Source organism: Saccopteryx leptura, chromosome 1, assembly GCF_036850995.1.
Source record: "Saccopteryx leptura isolate mSacLep1 chromosome 1, mSacLep1_pri_phased_curated, whole genome shotgun sequence".
NCBI lineage: Eukaryota > Metazoa > Chordata > Mammalia > Chiroptera > Emballonuridae > Saccopteryx > Saccopteryx leptura.
In genome coordinates this window covers 73,718,654-73,744,503 of record NC_089503.1, presented here as the reverse complement: position 1 = coordinate 73,744,503, position 25,850 = coordinate 73,718,654, and the positions used below count along the sequence as shown (strand labels likewise).

At 41.3% G+C, this 25,850-nt stretch overlaps 2 protein-coding genes across 2 annotated transcripts in view; both read left to right on the top strand.

Moving 5' to 3' along the window:
• Window positions 1-25,850, top strand: part of CTSC (cathepsin C) — a 469,733-nt gene that overhangs the window by 133,544 nt on the left and 310,339 nt on the right. The gene's annotated exons all lie outside the window — the stretch shown is intronic.
• RAB38 (RAB38, member RAS oncogene family) overlaps window positions 1-25,850 on the top strand; it is a 64,039-nt gene that overhangs the window by 7,186 nt on the left and 31,003 nt on the right. Inside the window, exon 2 of the mRNA XM_066360714.1 lies at window positions 21,746-22,026. Coding sequence (XP_066216811.1) covers window positions 21,746-22,026 — 281 coding nt within the window. The remainder of the gene's footprint in view (window positions 1-21,745; window positions 22,027-25,850) is intronic.

Below are 25,850 nucleotides of genomic sequence, written 5' to 3'. Positions count from 1 at the left end.
ATGGGAGCCCTTGAGGCCGGGCCGCAACAAAAGGAAGCCCAGGATCTGTCTCACTGGGGCCTGGTTGTCAGGAACACAGTTACTATCAGGAGGGACAAAGTGGCACTCCAGCAATTTTTTGTTGTTGTTTCACTACATTTTATTAAAATAGTAGTTTTAAAACTCGAGGATTTGAGAGGTATAAGGTCTTGCCTGAGAAATTGATTCATTCACTTGATAAACAGAGGAACTTGGCGGGGAACGAAATGGATCAGTCTTTGCTCTTATGGAATCTGCTGGTCTAGTGGGGCATAAAGATATTAAAAGATAGTCATGGAGATGATTATTTAATCACTGTTTTGATAAGTGCTCAGAATGGGAAGTATCAGGTGCTAAAAAAAAGGTGAAAAATGGGGCTTACCCTAGCTCTGGTGTTGGGGTGTGGTGACACGGGAGGACAGCTGGTAGGCTGGCGTGGCTAGAGATTGCAGCATGTGAGCAGGGAGGTGGCGAGATGGGCGCAGCAGATTAGGGAAGAATTTATAGGCTGAGAGTGACAGTTCCCTGCATTTATCAATTTACCATAGCAGTTTTTTAACCACAATAATGTTGGGAACTAGGTCTTACTATTTCCAGTTTTTTGGTGAGGAAACTGGGCCAAATGTAAGTGGAACAAGGAGCCTGGGACACAGTGGGTACTCGGTAAAAGTGGTTTGGTATTAAGTAGTCACGGGGTTTGACTTTAGAGTCATCACTCACCTGAAAACATTTTTTGAGAATAGTTGTCTGGTAGGCACAAAGCCTTTCTCCCCCTTTGCTGATGATTAGCTTAGGGGACACCACAAAGCTTTCAAACCATGGAGATCCCTTTTTATTTCTTTCACTCTTTTTGACTCTGAGATGGGCATTCTCAGAGATTAGGGTGGCCCTAGTGCTCCTGGGGTGGAAATTGGGTTCATTGTGTCAAGAGAGGATTCTCATCTTTTAGGTTGGTGTACTAAAATCATCTTTTTCAACTTGACAGGGTCATGTCTGTGACTCTAGCCTTGGAGTTCCAAATTAATAAGTTCCACTAATTTTTTTTCAGCTATTTGAGAATTTGGTTAAGAAATTACATGATCATAAATTGCTCATTGAAAATAACTAGGCACTGACTGGCTAGTTCAGTGGTAGAGCATCAGCCCAGCATGTGGAAGTCCTGGGTTCGATTCCAAATCAGGCACACAGGAGAAGAGACCATGTACTTCTTGCCCCTTCCCTCTCCCCCTTCTCTCCTTCTTCCTATCAGACAGCCAGTGGCTCAATGGAGCTCCAATGCTGGTTGGTTCCAGCATCAGCCTCAGGTGCTAAAAATAGCTCAGTACTTGAGCATTGGCCCAGGTGGAGTTGCTAGGTGGATCCCAGTTGGGAGCCATGAAGGAGTCTGCCTATCTCCCTTCCTTTTACCCCCCCCCCAATATATATATGAAAAAGACATGATTTGATTAATACCTGAGAGTGGGAAACTAAAAGGAGTGGGAAATGGGGGAAGGTAAAATTTGAGTTCTGTTCTTTTCTTAATTTAAGTGAGAGGAAGGGAGATAACGAGACTGGCTCCCACATGTGCCTCAACCAGGATCCACCTGGTGACTCCCATCTGGGGCCAATGCTTGCAACTGGGGTTGATGAGCAACTGAGCTATTTTTAGGTCCTGAGGCAGAGGCTCCATGGAGCCATCCTCAGTGCTCTGGGCCAACGTGTTCAAATCAGTTGATCTATGGCTGCAGGAGAGGAAGAGAGAGAAGAGAGAGAAGGGAGAGAGAGGGGGGAGGAAAATCAGATGGTCGCTTCTCCTGTGTGCCCTGACCAGGAATCAGACCTGAGACTTCTACATGCCGGGTCTACATTCTAACACTGAGCCAACCAGCCAGGAATGCCTATGTTGTTTTCTTTTTTTCTTCTTCTTTTCCAAGTGAGAGGAGGGGAGATAGAGAGACAGACTCCCGCATGCGCCCCAACTGGTATCCACCTGGCAACCCCTGTCTGGGGCCAATGCTCTGCTCTCTTGGGGCCATGCTCACAGTGGAGATATTTTTAGTGTCTGAGGCAGAGGCTTCACAGAGCAATCCTCAGTACCCGGGCCCATGCACTAGAACCAGTCGAGCCATGGCTGCCTGAGGAAAAGAGAGAGAGAGAGAGAGAGAGAGAGAGAGAGAGAGAGAGAGAAAAGGTAGGAGAGAGGCTCTATCCACTGAGCCTCTGGCCAGGGCCCTTTTCTGCCTATCTTATTTCTCCTTTCAGTACCCATGTCTACTTCACAAGTTATCTGATGTGCATAGCAGCTTCCTAATGCCTGCACTTTCCCTTAGCTTTCCCACCATCAGTTAGTAATCCAGAGAGATGAGACTTTTCAGCATGGTGTCGTTCCCCAGTTCGATATTCTCCACGTGGCATCCTTCAGCAGATCCCCATCACCTTCAGATTCCCACCTCCTTCAGGACATCTCTGTTGAGTTCATGTAACTGAGGGAGATGTGTTTCTCTGCTCCAATATGTAATATCCCTTGCTTACCCCAGATTAGAAGTCCTCCACTGCTGCACTGGAATGTCATTTCCCTTCAAGCTCTAACCTAGGACTTAGCACAGTGCTTGGTACTAAAGTTGGTGCTCAATGAGTATTCATTCAATAATAAGTTTTCTGGTCAATTATTTCATCATTGCTTTAATTCTAAGATATATCACTGATGTAAGCATTTCTTCTATAAAATGAAATGAACAGACTTAATTTTGTTCATGTTTGAAGGACTTCTTAGTTTTCTGAACATTAACATATAAAAATGCATACATTTTAGAATCAATAAATATGGTAAACAGTTTTCTTAAAGCGGCATTCTATTTTATTTTTTCACAGTAAAAACTGGGGAGTGACCTTAAATAGCATTTTTAAAAACTGTGTTTATTTCTTTAACAAAGGCTTTATAATTTGGAGTGAAATGTGAGTCATTTGGAGGTCAAATGACAAAACTATCTTTTTTATGACTTTGGGATACAGTAGATGAATAACTTTTTGAAAGATCATTTTCACAGAGTTAAAACCTTGAGGGCTCATCAAACCAAATTCTGTATCTTAGATGAGGAAGTTATGATTTGAAAGGGCGGGGTGAGGGGTCACATGAGTTTCCCAGGCCCGTAGGAAGTTAATGGTAGAACTGAAACCCGAATGCAGGCTCCTCTGGTTTATTAATGATGAGATTTGAATAACTAAAAACTTTTTTTTTAATATTAGATATTTTGCTATTTTAAGTACTGGGGCACAAAAATAATTGAATGTGGTAGGCGCCCAGCCCAATGGCAGTTCCTGCAATGAGAAGAGAAGGGGATGGTATGGTGCTGAGTGTACCCAGAGTCTTCCACAGTCTACCGCAGACAACGTTCCTAATATCATTTCCCTCCACCCTCCATTCTGAGCCTTGAAATGTGGCCATTTGCACTCCTTGCCATTCCTTATTCACACTCCATGTTTATTGCCTCTGTGCCTTTGCTCCTGCTCTTCTTGCTGAGTCACATGTGTGCCCGTCCCTTTATTAACACATATCTACATCCTATCTGATGTTTAAGACCCATCTGAAAGGGCTGCTCCTCTACAGAGACTTTCCCAATATTCTCATTCCCGTGGTAACTTCTTTCTCCCTCGAGACACATGAAACTTTTTAAAAATTTCCTTTTAGCACTTCTCCCTTTAGCAATCAATATATTAATTATTCTGTACTTCTCCAAATAACCTTCATGATTTTTAGCAGACCTCACCACATGCCATTTGTTACACAACTTGATGAAATGACTGTGGAGTCAGCAAAGAGGAGGAGGAGAAAACACCACGTAGGAGGAGAACAAGCAGGGCAGGTTTTGAAAGCGGAGGGAAGAGAGTTTAAGGAGGGGATAGTTAATCGTTTCAACATCTGAAGGAAATCCGAACTATTCCTTTCTGCTCTGTGTCTCCACTCTTTGCAGTCTTTGTTGTCCTGATCCACTATTTAACCTTTCTTCCTCATCAGCGTTGCATGAATCTGCTCTCTCAAGACGAGTGGTGAAAACTTAGCTTCTTGTGTCATGTAGAAGAAGCCCAGCTTCACTTTCTGAAAGTGTCTACATTACCTCCTCAGTTTAATGTCAACAAAGGAATTATCTACACTCTGAGGGATTCAAACAAATTTCAGTCTTATTTATAGGGTGAAGTTTAGAACAAATTCATTTAAATTACTTGTTGGAAGGACTCTTCCTAACAAACGGGTGTCATTAATAGCTACCATTTATTGACTATTAGGCATAGTGCTATGTATTTTATGTATCATTTCATTTATTGTGCACAATGAGCTTATTTATCATAGAGACGAGAACTGTGCTTAAACAAACTAGAAAACACATAAGTAAAAAAACCCAATTAAACTTTTTTTTCTTCTTCTTTTTCCAAACGAGAGGCGGGAAGATAGAGATAGACCCCCGAATATTCCCTGACTGGGATCCACCTGGCAACCCTCCTCTGGTGCCGATGCTCTGGCCATCTAGGGCCATGTTCACAACAGAGCTATTTTTACTACCTGAGCTGAAGGTTCCACAGAGACAGCCTCAGTGCCTGGTGCCAAAGTGCTCAATCCAATCGAACCATGGTTGCCGGTGGGGAAGAGAGGGGGGAAGGGGTGGAGAAGCAGATGGTCACTTCTGTGTGCCCTGACTGGGCATCAAACCCAGGACATCCACACATAAGGCCAATGCTCTACTACTGAGCCAACTGGCCAGGGCCCTTAAAATGCTTCAAAGTCATAGTTAATAAGGGCTCATGCTGAGATATAACTGAGACTTGTTTATTTATAAAACCTATTTTCTAACCATACTATTTTCTAATGGATGATATAACAATGCAATAGTTTTCACATGTGATAAATTGTTTAAGTTGCATTAAGATGATACATATTATTTATATTATAGCAATTTATTATGTTTTTAAGTTGCATTTAGATGATACATATTATTATACTATAGCAATAATTTATTATGTTTTTGAACTTTTATACTTTCTGATAGAACTGAGAATTGAATTAGCTGTATTCTTTGCACACACTGCTATGGACATGTAATTGGTTTGGCTTACTAACAAGCATTCTAAATAGAACTTATAGGTAGAAAATCGATGGTGACTGAAGGACACAAGTCTCTAGTTTGAGTATTAAAGATAAAAATAGTTATGATGCTTGGTGGTATTGGAATAAAAATTGTCTTATATGGGGGAGCATGGTGTTTGTGTTTCTTTTAAAATTAATGAAAAATACTTAAAAATAGACAACGCCACTCTCATTTCCTGAGTTACATTTATTTTCACATGACTCTTGCTTTTTATTACACAAACTGTAAAAATCCTAGTTTCAAGACAATATGATTATATCAAAAGGAATGTAGCTTGCTTTAATGTTAAGATTGTGAATTACCTCAAGCTAGTAGTTCCTGAGGTGTCCGGTTGACCTTAAGCACCACTGTGTTTGCCTTGAAGTTTTATAATATCCTGTTGCTCACCTTTGAGTTCACTGAGACACCCCAGAGTATGTTGGCACACATTTTGGGAATACTGTATTTGCTCTAGAGGAATCTGAAAATTCTTTTTTTTAAAAAAATTTATTTTAATTTATTGGGATGGCATGGTTCACAAAACCATACAGGTTTCAAGTATACAACTCCCATCCAAGAACTAACTGGCTTAACCCTGCTTACCTTCCGAGACCAGACAAGATTGGGCATGCTCAGGGTGGTATGGCTGTAGACCAAGTGTACAACTCAATAAAAAACCACCGCACCTTGCATCACCTACACAACGTCTCTTTCCATCTTGATTTCCACCTCCTTTGCTCACCTCTACCTTACCCTCCACCCCCTATTTCTTCTGGCTATCACTATGCTGTGGTCCGTGTTTCCTTTGCTCACCTCTACCTTACCCTCCACCCCCTATTTCTTCTGGCTATCACTATGCTGTGGTCCGTGTTTCCTTTGCTCACCTCTACCTTACCCTCCACCCCCTATTTCTTCTGGCTATCACTATGCTGTGGTCCGTGTTATTTATATATATGCTAATCCCTTCACCTTCTCTCATCTAGTCCTTTCAGCCCCCTCCCTCTGACAGCTGTCAGCCACTTATATGTAGAAACTAATGAACAAAATAAAATGCTGAACAAAATAGAAACAGAGGCATGAATACATGAAATGGATGGGAAATTCTTTAAGAGTAAAACCCTTAAGAGTCTAAAGTCTCTTGTGAGTTGCTTATAAAAATATCATTAAAGGTTACTTAGATGTGATGTCTCAAATGCTAAGTAATTCAGAAATAGCATTTTTACCTAATATATTTGGGCTTACAATTCAGTAGAAGTATTTTTAGGTAGTTTGGTAGATCTTTGTTCAGGTTGTAATTAGTTTAATTAAAAACACAAGATGCTGATCATTTTATCTTGGTTGATGCCAACATCTCTCTGTGACTTGGTTTCATTCCCCTCCATCTAATATTGCACATACATTACTATATGATCTTGTTTCTTTGACCAAGTGAGTTATTTCATTACACTGAGTAACGTTGAACCCCAGTCAAAGTAAATTCTGACAAAAATCTCCTGGGATACTGAGAGACTCATTTTCACACACACAAACACACTATGTCTTTAATTTAAAGCTAAATTAAGAATTTAATGGAAATACAGGGTGTGGCAAAAGTAAGTTTACAGTATTGAGTATGTGAAACAGTTTATTCTTGTATTATTACTTATTAACTATTGTATTACTTTCCATATGAACAACTGTAAGCCTACATTTTTCTTTTTTTTTTTTTAAGCGAGAGGAGGGGAGATGGAAAGACAGACTCTCACATGCACTCTGACCAGGAACCACCTGGCAACCCCCATCTGGGACTGTCACTCAGACCATTCGAGCCACTGGCTATGATAGTGAAAGAGAGAGAGAAGGGGGAGAGGAGGGGAAGAGAAGCAGACGGTCACTTCTCATGTATGCCCTGACCGGGAATTGAATCTGGGATATCCGCATGTCAGGCCAACACTTTATCTACTGAGCCAACCAACCAGGGCCTGTAAATCTACTTTTGCCCCACCCTGTAATTTTTGAAATTTAATTTAAAAAATAGGTCACTGCCTGACCTGTGGTGGCGCAGTGGATAAAGCGTTGACCTGGAAATGCTGAAGTCGCTGGTTCGAAACCCTGGGCTTGCCTGGTCAAGGCACATATAGGAGTTGATGCTTCCTGCTCCTCCCCCTTCTCTCTCTCTGTTTCTCTCTCTCTCTCCCTCTCTCTCTCTCCTTTCTTTTTTTATTTTTAAATTTTTTTTATTAATTTTAATATATTGTGTTAACATGAATTCAAATGGCACACTCCACATAATTCCCTCATACCCACCCCTTTGTCCCCCATTGCCCCACTTCCCCCCTTCCCTCTGGGATTTGCTGACCTGTTACCTATATCTCTGTGTTATGTATATATAATTTCACTAACCTTTCACCTTCTCTGATTCCATCCCCTCGTTCCCCTTCCCTCTGACAGCTGTCCCTCTGCATCTGCCTCTGCCTCTCTTTTGTTTCTCAGTTCACTTTATTCATTTGATTCACATTAAAATGAGATTATATGTTACTTGTCTTTCTCTGCCTGCCTTATTTCACTTAGTATAATAATCTCCAAGTCCATCCATTCCATTGCAAAAGATAAGATTTCCTTCTTTTTCCTGGCCACGTAGTATTCCACTGTGTGTATGTACCACAGCTTTTTAATCCACTCGTCCACTGACAGACACTTGAGCTATTTTCAGGTCTTGGCTATTGTAAACAATACTGCAATAAACATGGGGATGAAAATCTTCTTTTGAATCAGTGATTTGGTATTCTTAGGATATATTCCTAAATGTGGGATAGCTGCATCAAAAGGTAGTCCCATTTTTAATTTTTTGAGGAAACTCCATACTGTTTTCCACAGTGGCTACACCAGTCTGCATTTCCACCAGCAGTGCAGGAGGGTTCCCTTTTCTCCACACTCTCGCCAGCACTTATTGTGTGTTGATTTGCTTTGGGCTTCAAGACAATGATCTTTGGGCTCAAGCCAGCAACCGTGATGTGCCCAAACTCAAGCTGGCAACCTCAGGTTTTTGAACCTGGGTCTTTTGCATCTCAGTCAAACGCTTTATCCACTGTGCCAGCCACCACATAGTCAGGTTGCTCTTTGCAATTCTTACAGCTAAAATCCACTTTTATTATAATTCAGTGTTGTTTTAATGTGATGGTAAAGTGAAGGAGGGGAAACATTGTATAATTCTGTGCTTAAATATAAGTCTCTTAGTGGGCTTCCCCCTGGGAGATGAACTTCATAAGTATTTCTCATTTCAATCCCACCCACACTTAGGTGCTCTCTCCTTTCTAAAATGAATAAATAAAATAAAAATAAATATTTAAAAAAAAAAAAGAAAAAAAAATAGGTCACTATAATTTATCTACTCTTCCTTTCTATAATGCTATTATTGATATATAAATAAATATATATTATATATAATAGAAGCCAATTGTTACTTTTTCTTTTCTTTTCTTTTCTTTTTTTGACAGAGACAGAGAGTCAGAGAGAGGGACAGATAGGGACAGACAGACAAGAAGGGGGAGAGATGAGAAGCATCAATTCTTCGTTGTGGCACCTTAGTTGTTCATTGATTGCTTTCTCCTATGTACCTTGACCAGGGGGCAATAGCAGAGCTGCATCTAACTATTTTCTTGTGGAATAGAGGTAAGATTTGCCTATAACAGATGACAACCAGTAATAAGATGAAATGAGAGCCATTGTTTATGGGGGAACTAAAGAATTGCATAAAGGGGCCCTGGCAGTTTTCTCAGTGGATAGAGCATCAGTCTGGTGTATGGATGCCCTGGGTTCAATTCCCAGTCAGAGCACACAAGAGTACACAAGAGAAGCAACTGTCTGCTTCTCGCCCCACCCTTTCTTCCTCCTCTGCCTCTTCCCCTCTCACAGCAAATGGCTTGATTGGTTCAAGCATTGACCTCTGGCACTGAGGTTGGTCTTAGTCTGTTAGCCTAGGGCGCTAAAAAAAAAATAGCTTGATTGATTTGAGCATTGGCCCATGAACTGCCAAATGGATTCCAGTTGGAGTGCATGTATGAATCTGTCTCATTATCTCCCCACCTCTCACTTAAAAAAATAAAATAAAAGAAATTGCATAAAGGGCTTGATTTGTTCTGAATTTGGGACAGAAATTTATTTATGTATTTATTTATTTATTTATTTTTAATTAAGTGAGAGCCAGGGAGGCAGAGAGACAGACTCCTACATGTGCCCCAACCAGGATGTACCTGGCAAGCCTCCTATGGGGCAATGCTCTACACATCTGGGACATTGCTCTGTTGCTCAGCCACCCAGCTATTTTTAGCACCTGAGGTGGAGGCCATGGAGCCATCCTCAACACCCTGGCCTATGCACTCGAACCAGTAAAGCCATGGCTACGGGAGGGGGAAGAGAGAAAGAGAGATTGAGGAGCAGAGAAGGAAGAGAAGCAGATGGTTGCTTCTCCTGTGTGCCCTGACTGAGACTTGAATCTAGGACATCCACATGATGGGCGATGCTCTACCACTGAGCCAACCAGCCAGGGCCATAATTTTATTTTTATTTTTTCAGCGTGGATCTTAAACCTTTGAGTAGTGAGTTTTTTTCATGTTCTCTGACCCCTGGGAGTGAGGTTTTTTTCAAAAAATGAAATTAGTTCCAGGTCCAGTTTTATTAACTTAAAATCATGTTTCTTTGATAACCAATTTATGGAAACAAGAAGAACATACACTTGCCTTTTTTTAGTGTTGCCTTACACATGTACAATTGTACTCTGGATGGTCAGGAGGCACAAGGACGTACATGAACATTCATACTACTCAAAAAGTTAAGAATGAGCAAGTAAGGTATAGAAAGTGAATGAGTTTGGTCAGAGATCTTGCTTTATTCAGTCCACTCCTCTCTCTGCTGTGGTTTCCTCTTGCAAATAATAAATCAATATTAATTATGCCTTCATTATGTAAAGAGGACTTGTATTACCAGTTCCGTTCTATTTCACAAGTCCATCATGGGCATAGATGAAGAGCCTCTCCTAGTGTGTGTGCTATGGAGACATAAAGAGACAGTAATTGAGTAATTCAGTGTGGGTCCAAGAAGTCTTCAGTGTAATTGGGGACACAGGCTGCAGAAGTTTGCAGCACAAGGCACAGTAAGCGAGTGACTCAGTGTTAGAGCTGTGTGCATAGAGAGGAGGAGAGTGATTGTAGGGCCAAGAAGCCAGAAGAGGATCCAGGAAGGTAGGGGTTAGTACAACCTTGAAGAAGAGGTGGAATTTAGTGAGGTTGAGAGGACGGAAGAGTGTATGTTCCAGTGGGAGTGGGGGTGCCATGGAAGGAGTGTGAAGGAAAGCAAGAAGCAGGATGGCCAAGCCTAGCAAGGCGGAGTTCTGGGCAGGGTTCTGCCCGCAGTCTGAGGATTATCCCTTACCTCAGTGGTTTTCAACCGGTGTGCCGCAAGAAATGTTTAAAACATGCAGTACCTGGCTATTCAGTCAGGGGCACTGACCTCTTTTCTCTTAGATTGTCGAATTAAAAAATGACGACAGCCAACACAGCAAGAGCCGTCTGGTGTGAATGAATCAAAATTATACCTATGGATTTTTTTGGGGGTCAGATCAGCAAAAATTACATTTAGTTTATATGTGCCATGAGATGAAAAAGGTTGAAAATTGTTGCTTTACCTTGTAGGTCAAGGTGTGTAACCTTGAAAATTTCATAGGACCCCAGAGGGTAAAATAAATGAACTCTTTCTCTACTTGGCAAACTCTTACTTGTTCATCTTTCAAAAGCTTCTGTTTTCAACAGTAGACCACCCAAGCTTTTGCTCTCTCTTTCCCTAGGACAGAGAACAGAGCTTCCCCATAATCCTGGCTCACATTCTGTTTCTCCACAAAACCCCACATACAGCTAGATGGACAGACTGGAACAAGGCCAAGTGTGTTAAAGGGTGTTTTGCTGCAAAGAAACATGGAAATCTAGACAACCATTTATAAGGGCCTTATAATAAGACCAAATCAATAGCAACAATTTCTTTTAAAACTATGTAAATTTCATCAAATTCTAAATGTATTTCTTAGACATATTATTATAACGATACAAACACAAATTTAAGACAGCGTTTTTATGGTATATAACAAGGTGAAAGGAATAGCATCTCAGCAATTTTTTTTTAATTGGGTGTTTGGTACCAGTCAGATCAAATGAACTAATATGTAAACATTAGTCATATAATGTGGACCCAGTACTTCTGACTGTTTTGAGTTTTCAGGATGTTGCAATATCTGTTTTATTAGAGATCTTCCCATTTATAACTGTTGAAAAGTTCAAATTGCTTTAACTCTCGTGTGGGTCACATAACATGTTAGCACAGAGTCTTCAGTTTTTGGTATCTTCTGTAGGCAACAGTGGATCCCTGAAAGTGTTTAATTGGGGAAACGATGGGGTGAAGACAGGACTTGTAAAGGTGAAAGTGGCAGAGGGGTACAGAAATTGAAGTAAAAGTTCAATGACAGCCCTGACCACCCCTGGAACCTCAGCCTCGAGTATACAACCGCCTACCTGACATAGCTGCCTAATAGATGTCTCAAATTTAACATGTCCGAATCCCAATCTATTCACACAAAACCTTCACCTCCAAAAGTCCTCTCCATCTCAGTGAAGGACAACTCCATACTTTTAGTAATTCAGGCCAAAAGTCTAGGGATCATGCTTGAATCCTATTATAATCTACATCTCATTTGTCATCCCTATCTCCAAATATATACAGAAACAATCAATCTTGACTACCTTCACCACTGCCACTTTGGTCCAAATCATTATCTTGTGCCCAGATTACTGTCTCGCCACTCTAGCTTGACTCTGGTAAGCCATTGGTCAGTGCCGCAGCCATCATTAACCACTGCCTTCCGTCAGTTTGTGTTTCTCATTGGCTCACAATCCTTCAGTGCTTTCCTCTCTCATCTGGAATCAAAGGCTGCACCTGTTTAATGGTCCCACACCATCTACAGCAGGGGTCCCCAAACTTTTTACACAGGGGGCCAGTTCACTGTCCCTCAGACCGTTGGAGGGCCGGACTATAAAAAAAGCTATGAACAAATCCCTATGCACACTGCACATATCTTATTTTAAAGTAAAAAAAACAAAATGGGAACAAATACAATATTTAAAATAAAAAACAAGTAAATTTATTTTTTTATTATTATTTTTTTTTATTTATATAATTTTATTTTTTTAATGGGGTGACATCAATAAATCAGGATACATATATTCAAAGATAACAAGTCCAGGTTATCTTGTCGTTCAATTATGTTGCATACCCACCACCCAAAGTCAGATTGTCCTCTGTCACCTTCTATCTTGTTTTCTTTGTGCCCCTCCCCACCCCCTATCCCTCTCCCATTCCCCCCTCCCCCCCCGTAACCACCACACTCTTATAAATGTCTCTTAGTTTCACTATTATGTCCCACCTACGTATGGAATAATACAGTTCCTGTTTTTTTCTGATTTACTTATTTCGCTTCGTATCATGTTATCAAGATCCCACCATTTTGCTGTAAATGTTCCGATGTCATCATTTCTTATGGCTGAGTAGTATTCCATAGTGTATATGTGCCACATCTTCTTTATCCAGTCATCTATTGATGGGCTTTTTGGTTGTTTCCATGTCCTGGCCACTGTGAACAATGCTGCAATAAACATGGGGCTGCATGTGTCTTTATGTATCAATAAAACAAGTAAATTTAAATCAAGAAATTGACCAGTATTTCAATGGGAACTATGGGCCTGCTTTTGGCTAATGAGATGGTCAATGTGCTCCTTTCATTGACCACCAATGAAAGAGGTGCCCCTTCCGGAAGTGCAGCGGGGGCCGGATAAATGGCCTCAGGGGGCCGCATGTGGCCCACGGGCCATAGTTTGGGGACCCCTGATCTACAGTCTGGTCCCTGTAATCTGCCTCATTGCAGACCCAGCCACCAGTCTTCTTACAATTCTCCAGACACTTGCCAGAGACGTTGTGCCTTTGCATCGTTGTGCTTGCTGTTCTCTAACACCTCTTCCTTTTAAATATCTGTATGGCTTGCTTTGTTACTGCGTTTTGGGTTTTTACTCAAATGATATATTTTCAGAGGGTTGTCACTGTCCATGCTGCTTAGCTTTGCCCTCCTCACCCTCATACCCTTTCTCCTCCTGCTTAATTTCTTTCCATAGCACTTTTCACCAGATATTGTAGTATTATATCAATATGTATCTTACTTAGCTTTTTGTTTACTATTCTCTCTTTTCACTAGAATGTAATCTTCATAAGAACAAGGAGATAACATTTTCTTTTTTAGTTACTAGAATAGTGCTTGGAAGATAATAAGCATTCAAAATGTGTTATTAAATGAATGGATGAGGTAAAATGGGAATGAGACCATCCTAACTGAGGTGATTTTAGTAGAAGTGGAAAGAAAATGGTGAATGCAAGAGACATGACAGAGCATGACTTTTTTTTTTTTTTTTAATTGAGAGGAGGGAAGATAGACAGATTCCTGCATGTACTCCAACCGGGATCTACCTGGCAACACTTGTCTAGGGCTGATGTTAGAATCAACCAAACTATTTTTAGTGCCTAAGGCTAACACTTGGCCCAATAAGCTATCCTCAGCTCCTGGGGCCATGCTCAAACCAATTGAGCCACTGGTTACAACAGGGGAAGAGAGAGAGGAGGAGGAGAGGAAGGGGAAGAGAAGTGGATAGTTGCTTCTCCTATGTGCCCTGACCAGGAATCGAAGCTGGGAAGTCTGTACACTGGGCTGATGCTCTATCCACTGAGCCAGCTGGGCCACAAATGACTTTTAAGAGACTACTTAAGCCTGCAAGTAGCCACTGGGAGGAGGTAAAGAATTACAAGTTATTTCTTCACTCAGCAAGGAGATGTAATTGAACCCTTCCTGTCTGCAGAGTGCAGTGTTTGGCAGGGGGGCTGCAGAGATTTGGTCTGGCTAGGGGGAGGCCAGTAAGTTTGTAGGGAAAGATTACACAGGTTAATTTCGGGATATAATGCCAAGACACTTCAAAAAATGGTGATTAACATTTTTCCATCAAGGGATTGATGGAGTCAGAAAGTGAAGAAAGAAGATGAAAATTTCAGAACCATTGCCAGAGAGTCAGGTGGGCTCTTAAAAATGAGAAAACCTTGCTCACCAGGATGTCAGCCCAGCACTGATCCTTACCTAGGGCATTCCCTGAGCCTTCGACATCGGTCTAAGCCATTGTAAATGCAGTGGCCTTGCCCATCCCATCAACTGGAGAGTCCTCCTCTCTTCACCCGAGACCCTGGTCAAGTTCCCTATCTCCTTTCGGTTTTATCTTCCTGCTTCCTAAAAGAGAAGGACCACAACTTTGTGGTACTTTTAGTTTTACTAATTGTGTCATGATCCCCAAAATATATATTCTTTAGAATGAAATAAATTGATTCAAGGAGTTATTTCTTTAGAAGATGAGACTGATTATAAACACATGACATTCCAGTCTGAAACTTGTTGCAATGGATATGCACACAGCTCAGTAAAAATAATGTTACTTTTCTCCATCATTGAACATGTTTTGATTATTTACCAGAAATTCGAGTAGACTACAGAGTGAGCGCATTCACATGCAGCTCTAGTTTATGAATACATGATAAATGTTGTATATATTAGGAAGAAGGAATCTTAATTTCTGTTTACTTCTACCACAGTATCTTGAGCTCTTACTATATCCAAAACATGGAGAAATAAGCCTTGTTTTTACAACATTAAAACCCAATCAACCTGCTCTTCAGGTTTTTGAATGATGGAGACAGAAGCATGATTACAGAGCATGATGAGTGTGAATGGTAAAGGATAAAGAAAATGCCGTGGGGGTGTGAGAAAGGGAACCAGTGGTTCTAGCTGGCTGGACAGGGAAGGTTACAGAAATGTGTGACATTTCAGGGCACACTGAGAGAATGCATAAGATTTCATTGGACAGAGCAAGAGGAGAGATCAGGAGGGAATTTGGGCTTTGGGAACAGAGGTGCAAGAAAAAAAAAAAAACCCAAGAAATCCAGGGAGGCCTGACCAGGTGGTGGCACAGTGGACAGAGCATCGGACTGGGATGTGGAGGACCCAGGTTTGAGACCCCGAGGTCAGCAGCTTGAGCGTGGGCTCATCTTGGTTGAGCAAAGCTCACCAGCTTGGACCCAAGGTCACTGGCTCGAGCAAGGGGTTACTCGGTCTGCTAAAGGCCCACGGTCAAGGCACATATGAGAAAGCAATCAATGAACAACTAAGGTGTCGCAATGAAAAACTGATGATTAATGCTTCTCATCTCTCTCCATTTCTGTCTATCTGTCCCTGTCTGTCCCTCTCTCTTTCTCTCTGTCTCTGAAAAAAAAAAAAAGCCAGGGAGTAATGCAGGGTGCGTTTTTGGAAACACATGTAGTCCAGTGTGGTTTGGCCATGGAGCACTTTGAAGGAAGTGGCAGGAGAGGATTTTGGAGAGGTGGTTGGAGCCAAAGACCCCTCATGTGCAGTGTCAATAAAGGTGTCTGTTTTTTAAGCATGTAAATGTCATTGAAGGGCTATAACAGAAAAGCGTAATGACAATATTTATATTTTGAAAGTAGATTCTGATAGAAATAGAGTTTTAAGACTTCACGTAGGTAGTGCTTAAACAGATTTCTGGGCTGCACACAAAGCTAACACAATAAGATTCTTTGAGGAGCATGGCCCAGGAATGGGTATTATAGAGGTACCTCAGATGATTTCCTATTTTTCCAGCTTTATTGAGGTATAATTGACATATAACATTGTGTGACTTTAAGGTCTGCAATGTGATGGTTTGCTATATTTATATATTGTGAAATGATCACCACAATAGGGTTAATACCTCTATTACCTCACATAATTACCATTTTTATGTGTGGTGAGAACATTTAAGATCTACACTCTTACCAGTTTTCAAGTATAAAATACAATATTCTTAACTATAGTCACCATGCTGTACATTAGATACCCAGAACTTAGTCATCTTACAGCTGGAAGTTTATACCATCTGACCAACATCGCCATATTTCCCCCACTCCTAGCACCTGGCCACCACCACTCGAGGCTCTGTTTCTATGAGTTCAGTTATTTTTTTAAGTTCCACACATAAAAGATTATACAGTATTTTCCTTTCTCTGTCTTACTTATTTTCCTGCATAATGCTCTCATCACAAAAGACATTTCTTTTTTATTTTATTTTATTTTTTATTTTATTTTATTTTATTTTATTTATTCATTTTAGAGAGGAGAGAGAAAGGAAGAGAGAGAGACAGAGAGGGAGAGAGAGAGGAGAGAGAAACAGAGAGAGAAGGTGGGGAGGAGCTGGAAGCATCAACTCCCATATGTGCCTTGACCAGGCAAGCCCAGGGTTTCGAACTGGCGACCTCAGCATTTCCAGGTCGACGCTTTATCCACTGCGCCACCACAGGTCAGGCCTCTTTTTTTTTATGACTAATATTCTAGTGTGTGTGTGTGTGTGTGTGTGTGTGTGTGTGTGTGTGTTCAAATATTCTTTATCCAGTCATCTGTTCATGGACACTTAGGTTGTTTCCATGCCTTTGCTGTTGTTAGTAATGTTACAGTGAACATGGCTGTCCAGATAGCTCTTCAAAGTAGTGATTTGATTTCATTTCCTTTGGATGTATACCACAGGTGCCTTCCTCTGCTGCCTGAATGGCAACTGTCTGAAACCTGTGTGTGTATTTATAGTTATTTTAAGGGGACAGTGAGAGTGATGAGGACAGAGATGCGCTGAGCTCCCATCAGGGAACTGTCAGGGCCCAGAGGAGAAGCCGTGAGGGCCTGAACTGCAGCAGTAGCAATACGGCTGGAGAAACTGGGTCAGGTCAAGAGCCACATCTGAAGTAGAAATGGTGGTATGATGTTGAAGACCCTTTGGGGGTGGGGGTGATGAAGCAGTCTAAAGATGACTTAAAGGTACCACTCTGGGTGGCAGTGTGGATGGTGATTTTGTGAACTGGAGTGGGGAACACAGAAGGGATAGGAGGTGAAGATTTGGATGCCTGTATATTGGGAAGGTTGATTAGAGGGGTCTGCCAGAGGCAATATTGAATTTAGGGTATTCAATCCAGTTTTCCTATTTTACCAATGAGAAAACTGAGGCTCAGAATGGTAAAGTGACTAATCCGCGTTTACAAAGCTAGTTTAGTTTAGTAGAAAACTGAGCATACATCCTCTTGTTGTTTTTATGCTTGTTGAGAAGATTCACTGCTTGGCTGCATGCACTGAGAGCATTTATATAGTACTAATTACCAAGTGAAAATATATATCATTATATACACATTATGGCTATGTTGCTTGTGTATACTTTTAGCCAAGTCCATCACACCAAATGATTCAGGCAGTTGAGAGAGAGGGCCAAGTGCTGATTTAATGGTCATATCATAGGGATAGAAGGCATAAAAGCAAGAAAGGACCTTAGAGGTAGGTCAGAACAATTTCATTTTACAGATGAGGAAACTGAGTCTCAGTCTGTTTTAGGCTGACCAGTGGTTAAAATTAAGACCTGTGTTTTCTGACCCTTCAAGTTAGTGCCTTCTGCAGTGAGGTTATCCAAATTGTTACTGCAGCCATTGTGTTTTTTGTGAGTCAGTTGACTGCCATTTAATGAAGCTGGAAGCTGGTAGCTGACTCAGGAGCCTCATCTGCACACTGTGTGTTTAGAGACCAAGTGAAGCAGACACCTACCTGGCAAATGGGAGCATTTTCAGTGCCTGCATCTGGCATGAACGTCTTAGTTCAGAAGTGCCTTGAGGACAATAGACTATGTATTTGCAGCACAAAACACAGGGCCTGGACCATCTGCGCTTTTCAGTAAAGGTGTGTTAATTGAATGATATAGCCTCAAGGGTGATTTTTGAACTATGGTCTTTTTACTTTTTTATTTCATTTTTTTTTTAACAGTAAATTACCTATGATAATTCATCAGGTCTTTACTTTGTAGGCACTCACTGAAAATCACATGGTTCTCATTCTTTTAATGAGAAACAGCAGAGCGGGCTGTCAGCTGACAGGATAGGAAGGCTAAAACGGGAGTGCTAGAAATGCTCTGGTCTGAATGTGACCTCTCGCTGGAGCGCCAACAATACAAACTTTCCAAGTCCATTGGCCCAGTGACCTCAATAAACAAAGGTCTTTTCTTTCTAGAAACACACTTTTTTTTCCTCCTTGTTTCTCATCTGACACACAATACTCTCACAAACTCAAACATACACACGCATTTTCTTTTTTTAATTCCTGTGAATGTGTTAGACCTATAGATACTGCTTTTTTGCAGTCTTGAAAATGACCCTTTGCCATGTATTTGAAATGTAAAATCTTTCCTTTTGAGGGCTGCCTTACTCTGCAATGCAAACCTCTAGACAAGTAGATTATTTAATAACCCATGACTTGGTCCTTCATCTGATTAGTTCCCTGAAAGGGATCATAAGACATCCTTGCAGAGCCTAGAGGCCTTCGGAGCCCTGAGTGATCACAGAGGCCTTTCTCCCCATGCTCCTGAAATGTCCTGGCCGCCCTGAGTGGTATCAAAGGAGATCACTGTTTTGCATCAGAAACAAAGAGAAAAAAGAAAAGAAGTTTAAAACTCATTTGGGGGAAAGGAAAGTTTACCTGTGGGTTGTGTGTCATGTGAAGAGCATTCCTTTCTCTCATTGACTGCATGACTATGAAAATAAAATAGAAATGCTCCTGTGGAATAACCTATGCAAAAAGTGTTTTAGGATCATCACTAGCTGGTTCTGACAAAGTGCTCTTTCCAGTGATATCTGAGCACACGAGCTTAACTGTGAGGAGGGAACTATTGATGGTCATCGTGATCACCAAGTGCTCGTGGTTTAGGGATCATTTTCTTTTAAAATCCTCAACACTAATGCCAGTATGACCATAACTGACAAAAGAGTTTGGTAACTTGAATTAAAACTCATCATCATCATGCCTGGCCTGTGGTGGTACAGTAGATAAAGCATTGATTTGGAACACTGAGGTTGCTGGTTCGAAACCCTGGGCTTGCCTGGTCAAGGCACATAAGGGAGTTGATGCTTCCTGCTTCTCCCCCCATCTCTCTCTCCCTCTCCCTCTCTTTCTCTCCCCCTCCCCAAATGAAAAAATAAAAAATCTAAAGGCCCTGGTTGGTTCAATCAGTAGTAGAGCATCCGCCCAGCGTGTGGAAGTCCCGGGTTTGATCCTAGCCAGGGCACACAGGAGAACCGCCCATCTGCTTCTCCACCCCTCCCCCCTCTCCTTCCTCTCTGTCTCTCTCTTCCCCTCCCGCAGCCAAAGCTCCATTGGAGCAAAGTTGGCCCGGGCGCTGAGGATGGCTCCACCTCTGCCTCAGGCCCTGGAATGGCTCTGGTTGTAACAGAGCAACGGCCCAGATGGGCAGAGCATCACCCGTGGTGGGCATGCTGGGTGGATTGCAGTTGGGCACATGCGGGAGTCTGTCTGACTGCCTCCCCGCTTCTCACTTCAGAAAAATAAAAATAAATAAAGTAAAAAACAACAACTCATCATCACAAAACCTTGAGCTCCAAGTTAAGGGTAAAGTGTTCTTAGAGGTATGTTGAACTGTATGTTCTCAGATACATGTTTCTAACATATGTCTAACTAATTTTGTTTTAATTTAACTTTATAAATTCTGAACATAAATTTTCATGTCAGAATAAAAGGCTTTTGTTTGATCAGATACTCTTAGGGTTTTTTGGTTCAGAAAATATAAACTCAGTTTTTGTTAGCCCCTGCCTTCAGCAACTACTATTGGACAGAGTGACATTTTTGTTAATCAGTTGAAATACCTGTAATTTTTGTTATAAACTCTGGTCTGGAACTATGATTTTACTACCTATTTATATTGTCTTTCATAATTTTTAACATGCTGGAGGGAAAACTTAAGTACCAGGTAGTTCTAAGATGCTGTGCTGGGTGTTTTACACTTGTTAATTCATTTCATCCTTATGACAACCTTTTGAGGTACTTATTATTTTTGCCATTTACTGATGAGGAAGGCTAAACTTAGTGTCTAGTAAACTTGTGAATATTCACTTAGAAAGTTAAGAATTGGCCCTAGCCAGTTGGCTCAGCGGTAGAATGTTGGCCCAGCATATAGAAGCCCTGTGTTCAATTCCCGGTCAGGGCACACAGGAGAAGCAACCGTCTGCTTCTCCACTTATCCCCTTTCCCTTCCCCCCTTCCCCCTTCTCTCTCTCTCTCTCTCTCTCTCTCTCTCTCTCTCTCTCTCTTCCTCTCCTGCAGCCATGGCTTGAAAGAGCAAGTTGGCCCTGGACACTGAGGATGGCTCAAAGGCCTCATCCTGGCACTGGAACAGCTTGGTTGCTGAGCAACAGAGCAGCAGCTCCAGATGGGCAGAACATCATCCCCAGATGGGTGTTGCTGGATGGATCCCAGTCGGGGCACATGTGGGAGTCTCTCTCTCTGCCTTCCTGCCTTTCACTTGATTAAAAAAAATAGGGAGAAAATAAAATTAAGAATTAGGGCAAAATTGATTCTAGCTGATTGGTCTAAAAAAATTATCAACCCACTTATTTATTTTCTCCTTCCCTCTTTCCTTTCTTCTCTCCTTCTTCCTTCCTTCCTTCCTTCCTTCCTTCCTTCCTTCCTTCCTTCCTTCCTTCCTTCCTTCCTTCCTTCCTATCCCTCCTTCCTTCTTACCTACCCTTCCTTCCTTTCTTTTCCCTCTTTCCTTCCTTCTTACTCTCTTCTTCTCCCCATCCTTCCCTCTCTCTTACCCTCTCTTCTTCTCTCTCTGTGTCAGAGGGCTTTTCTTATCCAGTAGGTTGTAGACTACTTGAGGGTAAAGGTTATATCTAGCTCACTGCTACATTCCTAGCATGTGGCCCAGAGGCTGGCCTCACTGTCTCAATTTTCTCACTTTAAAATGGAGATAATAATTGTACCTTCACAATAATTTATGTAAATTATAATCACATTTCTGATGGTTATTAAACATTATCCTTAATTAGAGTTGACTGTGAATGTCTTTTTAACATACTACATTATTTAATTATTTATTATATTTCTCATTATAAAATATCAGCACGCTAAAATTTAATTTTCACGACAGTGGGCATTTTCTTGTTTTGATCATTGTATACCATGTACTGAGAACAGTGTTGTCCAATAGAGCGTTCTGCTCTGATAGAAATGTTCTCTATTGGAGTTTTGTAACACTGTAGCCACTAGCCACCTGTGGTTATTGAACACTTAAAATGTAGCCATATAGTATGAATGAGGAACTGGATTTTAAATTTTAATTAGTTTTAACTCATTTCAACTTAAGTAGCCATATGTGGCTAGTGGGACACTTGTATCAGTACAGTTCTAGACAATTACATGGTACACAGAAGGTTCAATAAATATCATACTTGTTAAATGAAGGAATTCCCTCCAGATCCAAAGTCAAGCACAAAGCTGCATGATTGTGTATTTAGCTCATTTCTTAATGATAATCAATGAAGCACTTTACTGACTGATCAGCTCATACTGGAGGCCTTGTAAGGTTGCAGTATATTTGGTTTATAATTGTAATAGGTTTTTGATTTCTCTTTCTTTTTGGTGATAGGTCAAGAAAGATTTGGAAACATGACAAGGGTCTATTACCGAGAAGCCATGGGTGCATTTATTGTCTTTGATGTCACCAGGCCTGCTACATTTGAAGCAGTGACAAAGTGGAAAAATGATTTGGACTCAAAGTTAAGTCTCCCTAATGGCAAGCCAGTTTCAGTGGTTTTGTTGGCCAACAAATGTGACCAGGGGAAGGATGTGCTGATGAACAATGGCCTCAAGATGGATCAGTTCTGCAAGGAGCACGGTTTCGTAGGATGGTTTGAAACATCAGCAAAGGTAATGTGACCTTAAATGATAAATTTATTCTAGGCAAGATTCACAACAAAAATGGCATGTAATCATCATCACCATAATCATAACAGTAATAAAATGTGTTTGTCTAGTGGTTTATACTCCCAAACTGCTTTAAGCTCTTTCTTTCTTTTTATTAATTTTAATGGGGTGACATTAATAAATCAGGATACATATGTTCAGAGAAAACATCTCCAGGTTATTTTGACATTTAATTATGTTGCATACCCATCACCCAAAGTCAAATTGTCTTCCGTCACCTTCTATCCGGTTTAAACTCTTACCTCAAGGGGTAAGATGGGCAGGGCAGGAACTGTTATCCACAATTGAAGATGATTGTGGCTAATCCCAAAGCATCGTGTACATCATCCTGTTGATAATAGTTAATAAACATTTTTGTTTATTGAGTGCTTATGTGTCAGGCAAGTTTTACACCAATTTTCTCAGTTCTCACAACAACCCTAGTAGGTAAGAATGATTTTAAAATAAATGAAAGAGATGAGCCACACATTCAGTGTTTCTGCCTTATTCATGCATTAATTAATTTACTCCTTCCACATATAATATGTTCTTCTGTACCAGGAATTGTGCTTTGCTCTAGAAATGAAAAGGTGGCAAGAACACAGGCTGTGGCATTGGGAGTACTAGGATAGTGGTGGAAATACTAGGATAGTGGAGTGAGAGTGTTCGTGGGCAAGTAGAAGTGTGAAGACCATAGCGTGGCTTGGCACTGCTCACTTTCCTGGGCAGCCGAGGGGTAGCAGGAAGTGTAGCAGAGTCAGGGCTGGAAGAGGAAGAATTTGATGAGGGTGGTGAGGGTGCTCTACCTCCTGTTATAATCTGTGCTGCTGATATGCCAGGTATATAGATTTTGCTCTACTCCCTTTTGTTTTTGTGTGTATTTTTATATCTCAGTATCAGTGCAAAAAAAAAATTAATGGTAATTTTGAAAGTTAAAAAATGCATAAATAAAATAGAAATAAATGTTTTGTTGTATTTTTCTGATATTTTCTGTGTGCATATTTGAGTGTGTGTGTTAATTTTCCATTGATCTGAGAGAGAGAGAGAGAGAGAAGCATCAAGCTGTTGTTCCACTTAGTTGTTCCATTTAGTTGTGCACTCGTTGGTTGCTTCTCACATGTGCCCTGACCAGGATTTAACCTGCGACCTTGCTGTACCAGGATGGTGCTCTATCCAGTGAGCCACCAGGCTAGGGCATGTGTGTGTGTTTTACATTACCAGGACTGCATTCGACAGTGTTATGTTATGGTTTTTCTACTTTTATTTATTTGTGAACAGGAGTAAATACTTGTGGGGCACACACAGGTATTGTGCTAGTTGTTTGAGGTTCGGCTGTCAGTAGGACAGGCATTGTCTTTGTACAGTTTCTAATTGTGGAATTTACACATAGGCCTCATTGTAAACATTTGTGCACATCATTAGAGGATGTGTTGAAAATATAACTTGAGTGGACATCATTCTAATAGGCTGAGGGGAAGCCTTTGACTGGTTTTACAAAGCTGGAGGGTAGAATGGTCTGATTTGCCCTGGGGACAAGAGAAAGACAGATTCCAGGTAGGCAACATGGTAATTCTTACATTCTTAATGGAAAAATGACAAGCCTTTGAACTGAGCTACTGGGTTTAGGTATTGAAAGGAAAACCTGATTTGACAATATTATTCAAGTGGAAACACCAGCAAGATTAAGCAACTGCTTAGATTGGGAGAAGACGGAGAGGAGGAGAGTGGTGACACTTCCTGTCATAGCTGGGATTTCTTCTGTAGCTGGGATTGTTTTTGTTTGCACCCTTTCGTGGCGAACCCCAGTTCCTCCCTACTCTCTGTGCTGTCTCTAAGCTGGCCTTATGTTCAGAAGCTGTTACTTCTCAGTTTCTTGGCTTCTTTCATGGAGTCACGGTGTATTTTCCTCCTCCCCCACTCCCTTTCTTTCCTGTTAAAACTTCTTGCTTCTCTGTTTCTTAGGATACTTTCTTTTATTTAAGACACAAAACAGAATCCTGACTTCACGTATAACAGTAACAACAACAAAAGCCTGACTGGTGGTGTCACAGTCAATAGAGCGTTGGCCCAGGACACTGAGGCTCCCAGTTCGAAACTCCCAGGTTGCCAGCTGGAGTGTGGGCTCGTTGGCTTGAGCCCTGTTCACCGGCTTGAGCACCGGGTTGCCAGCTTGAGCATGGGATCATAGACATGGTTCCAAGGTCACTGGCTTGAGCTCAAAGTTTGCTGATTTGACGCCCAAGGTCACTGGCTTGAGCAAGGGACCACTGGCTCAGCTTAAGCTTCTTGGTCAAGGTACATATGAGAAGCAATCAGTGAACAACTAAAGTGAAGCAACTACAAGTTCCCTCTCTCTTCTTCTCTTTTTCTCTTTCATCAATAAAAAAATAAAAAAGAAGTAAGTCATCAAACCATGAAAAGCCATGGAGAAAACTTAAAAAAAAAAACAACAAGCCTGACCTGTGGTGGCACAGTGGATAAAGCGTCGACCTGGAATGCTGAGGTTGCCGGTTCCAAACCCGGGGATTACCTGGTCAAGGCACATATGGGAGTTGATGCTTCCTGCTCCTCCCCTCTTCTCTCTCTCTCTCTCTCTTTTTCTCTCTCTCCTCCTTCTCTCCTCTCTAAAATGAATAAAGTCTTAAAAAAAAGTGTTGTGCATTAAAACAACAACAACAAAACATAAGTAAAATATATGGGGTGTTGGATAGTGAACAAGTGCTAGCAAGATTTAAAAAAAAAAAGGAAGAAGCCTGAATTTGTGGAAAGGGTTGAAATCGCCTGTGGGTCAAAGGAGCTTCTGGACAGGTTTCCGCCCATCTGACATGCCTGCTTCACTGTTGCTGCTTGAGCTCTGCTCAGGGGCGTGATGTTCATTAACTTAAGGCCTAGCTGACCTTACATACTAGATTTCTACAATCCTCTAATCCCTGCAAATGTAAACTTTGACAAGAAGCTTTTAAACAGAGAGAGGGTGAAGGGAATTTCACAAGCCTAAAGAGCACTCAACTGTTAATATAACTGCGAGGATACAAGGCCTCATTGTAAAAGGGAGAACCTGCATTCACCATTTCTCTTTCCACCAGAAATATTGCTATTGAAATTGCCCTTCTTAATATCTTACTAATGAAAATGGACTCCCAGTGCCAGGTTATTATTCAAAGTCCACACCTAGAAGCTTGGGAATTATACTGCAGCACGGCCTTGCTGGAGTGTCAAACTGTTGAAAAAGTCCTTTTTTTATTTAAAGCATCTGATGAAGCTCTGCTTACTTTCTGAGGATAGGATTACTGCATTTACAAAGCAGAGGCCCAGATCCAACTGTCAGCCTGACGCTAAGAAGGCAGTATTTGGAGACAGCCACTGATTCATTCTTTGATTACATTTGTGATCAGGAACATTTCCCATAGAGATCCTTCTCTCAGAAAGTGAATCTGCTAACAATTAGAGTGCTCTTGAGTGATGTCATGATCAGTCTGCTGATAAACATCTGACTTCCTTTTTCCCCCGTGTCCGAAATTTCTAATGCGTCAAAGACAGAACTCCTGTGGGTATCACTATCCGCTTGGCCATCTCTGGAGCAGGAACTGGTAGGACGTTAGAGAAATTTGTCACTGAGACCAGCCTCCATCTTGCACCCGACCCCACCGCCCCAGGCAAGTTGATCCTATTGCTCTTCCAACTTCTGGAGTAACTTCATGAAAGGTTTCATGCTTCATGCTGTTGCCAGAATAATCGTGGTAGCTCCTAACTGAATTAATAGAGAGAAAAATGAAAATTAAATATAC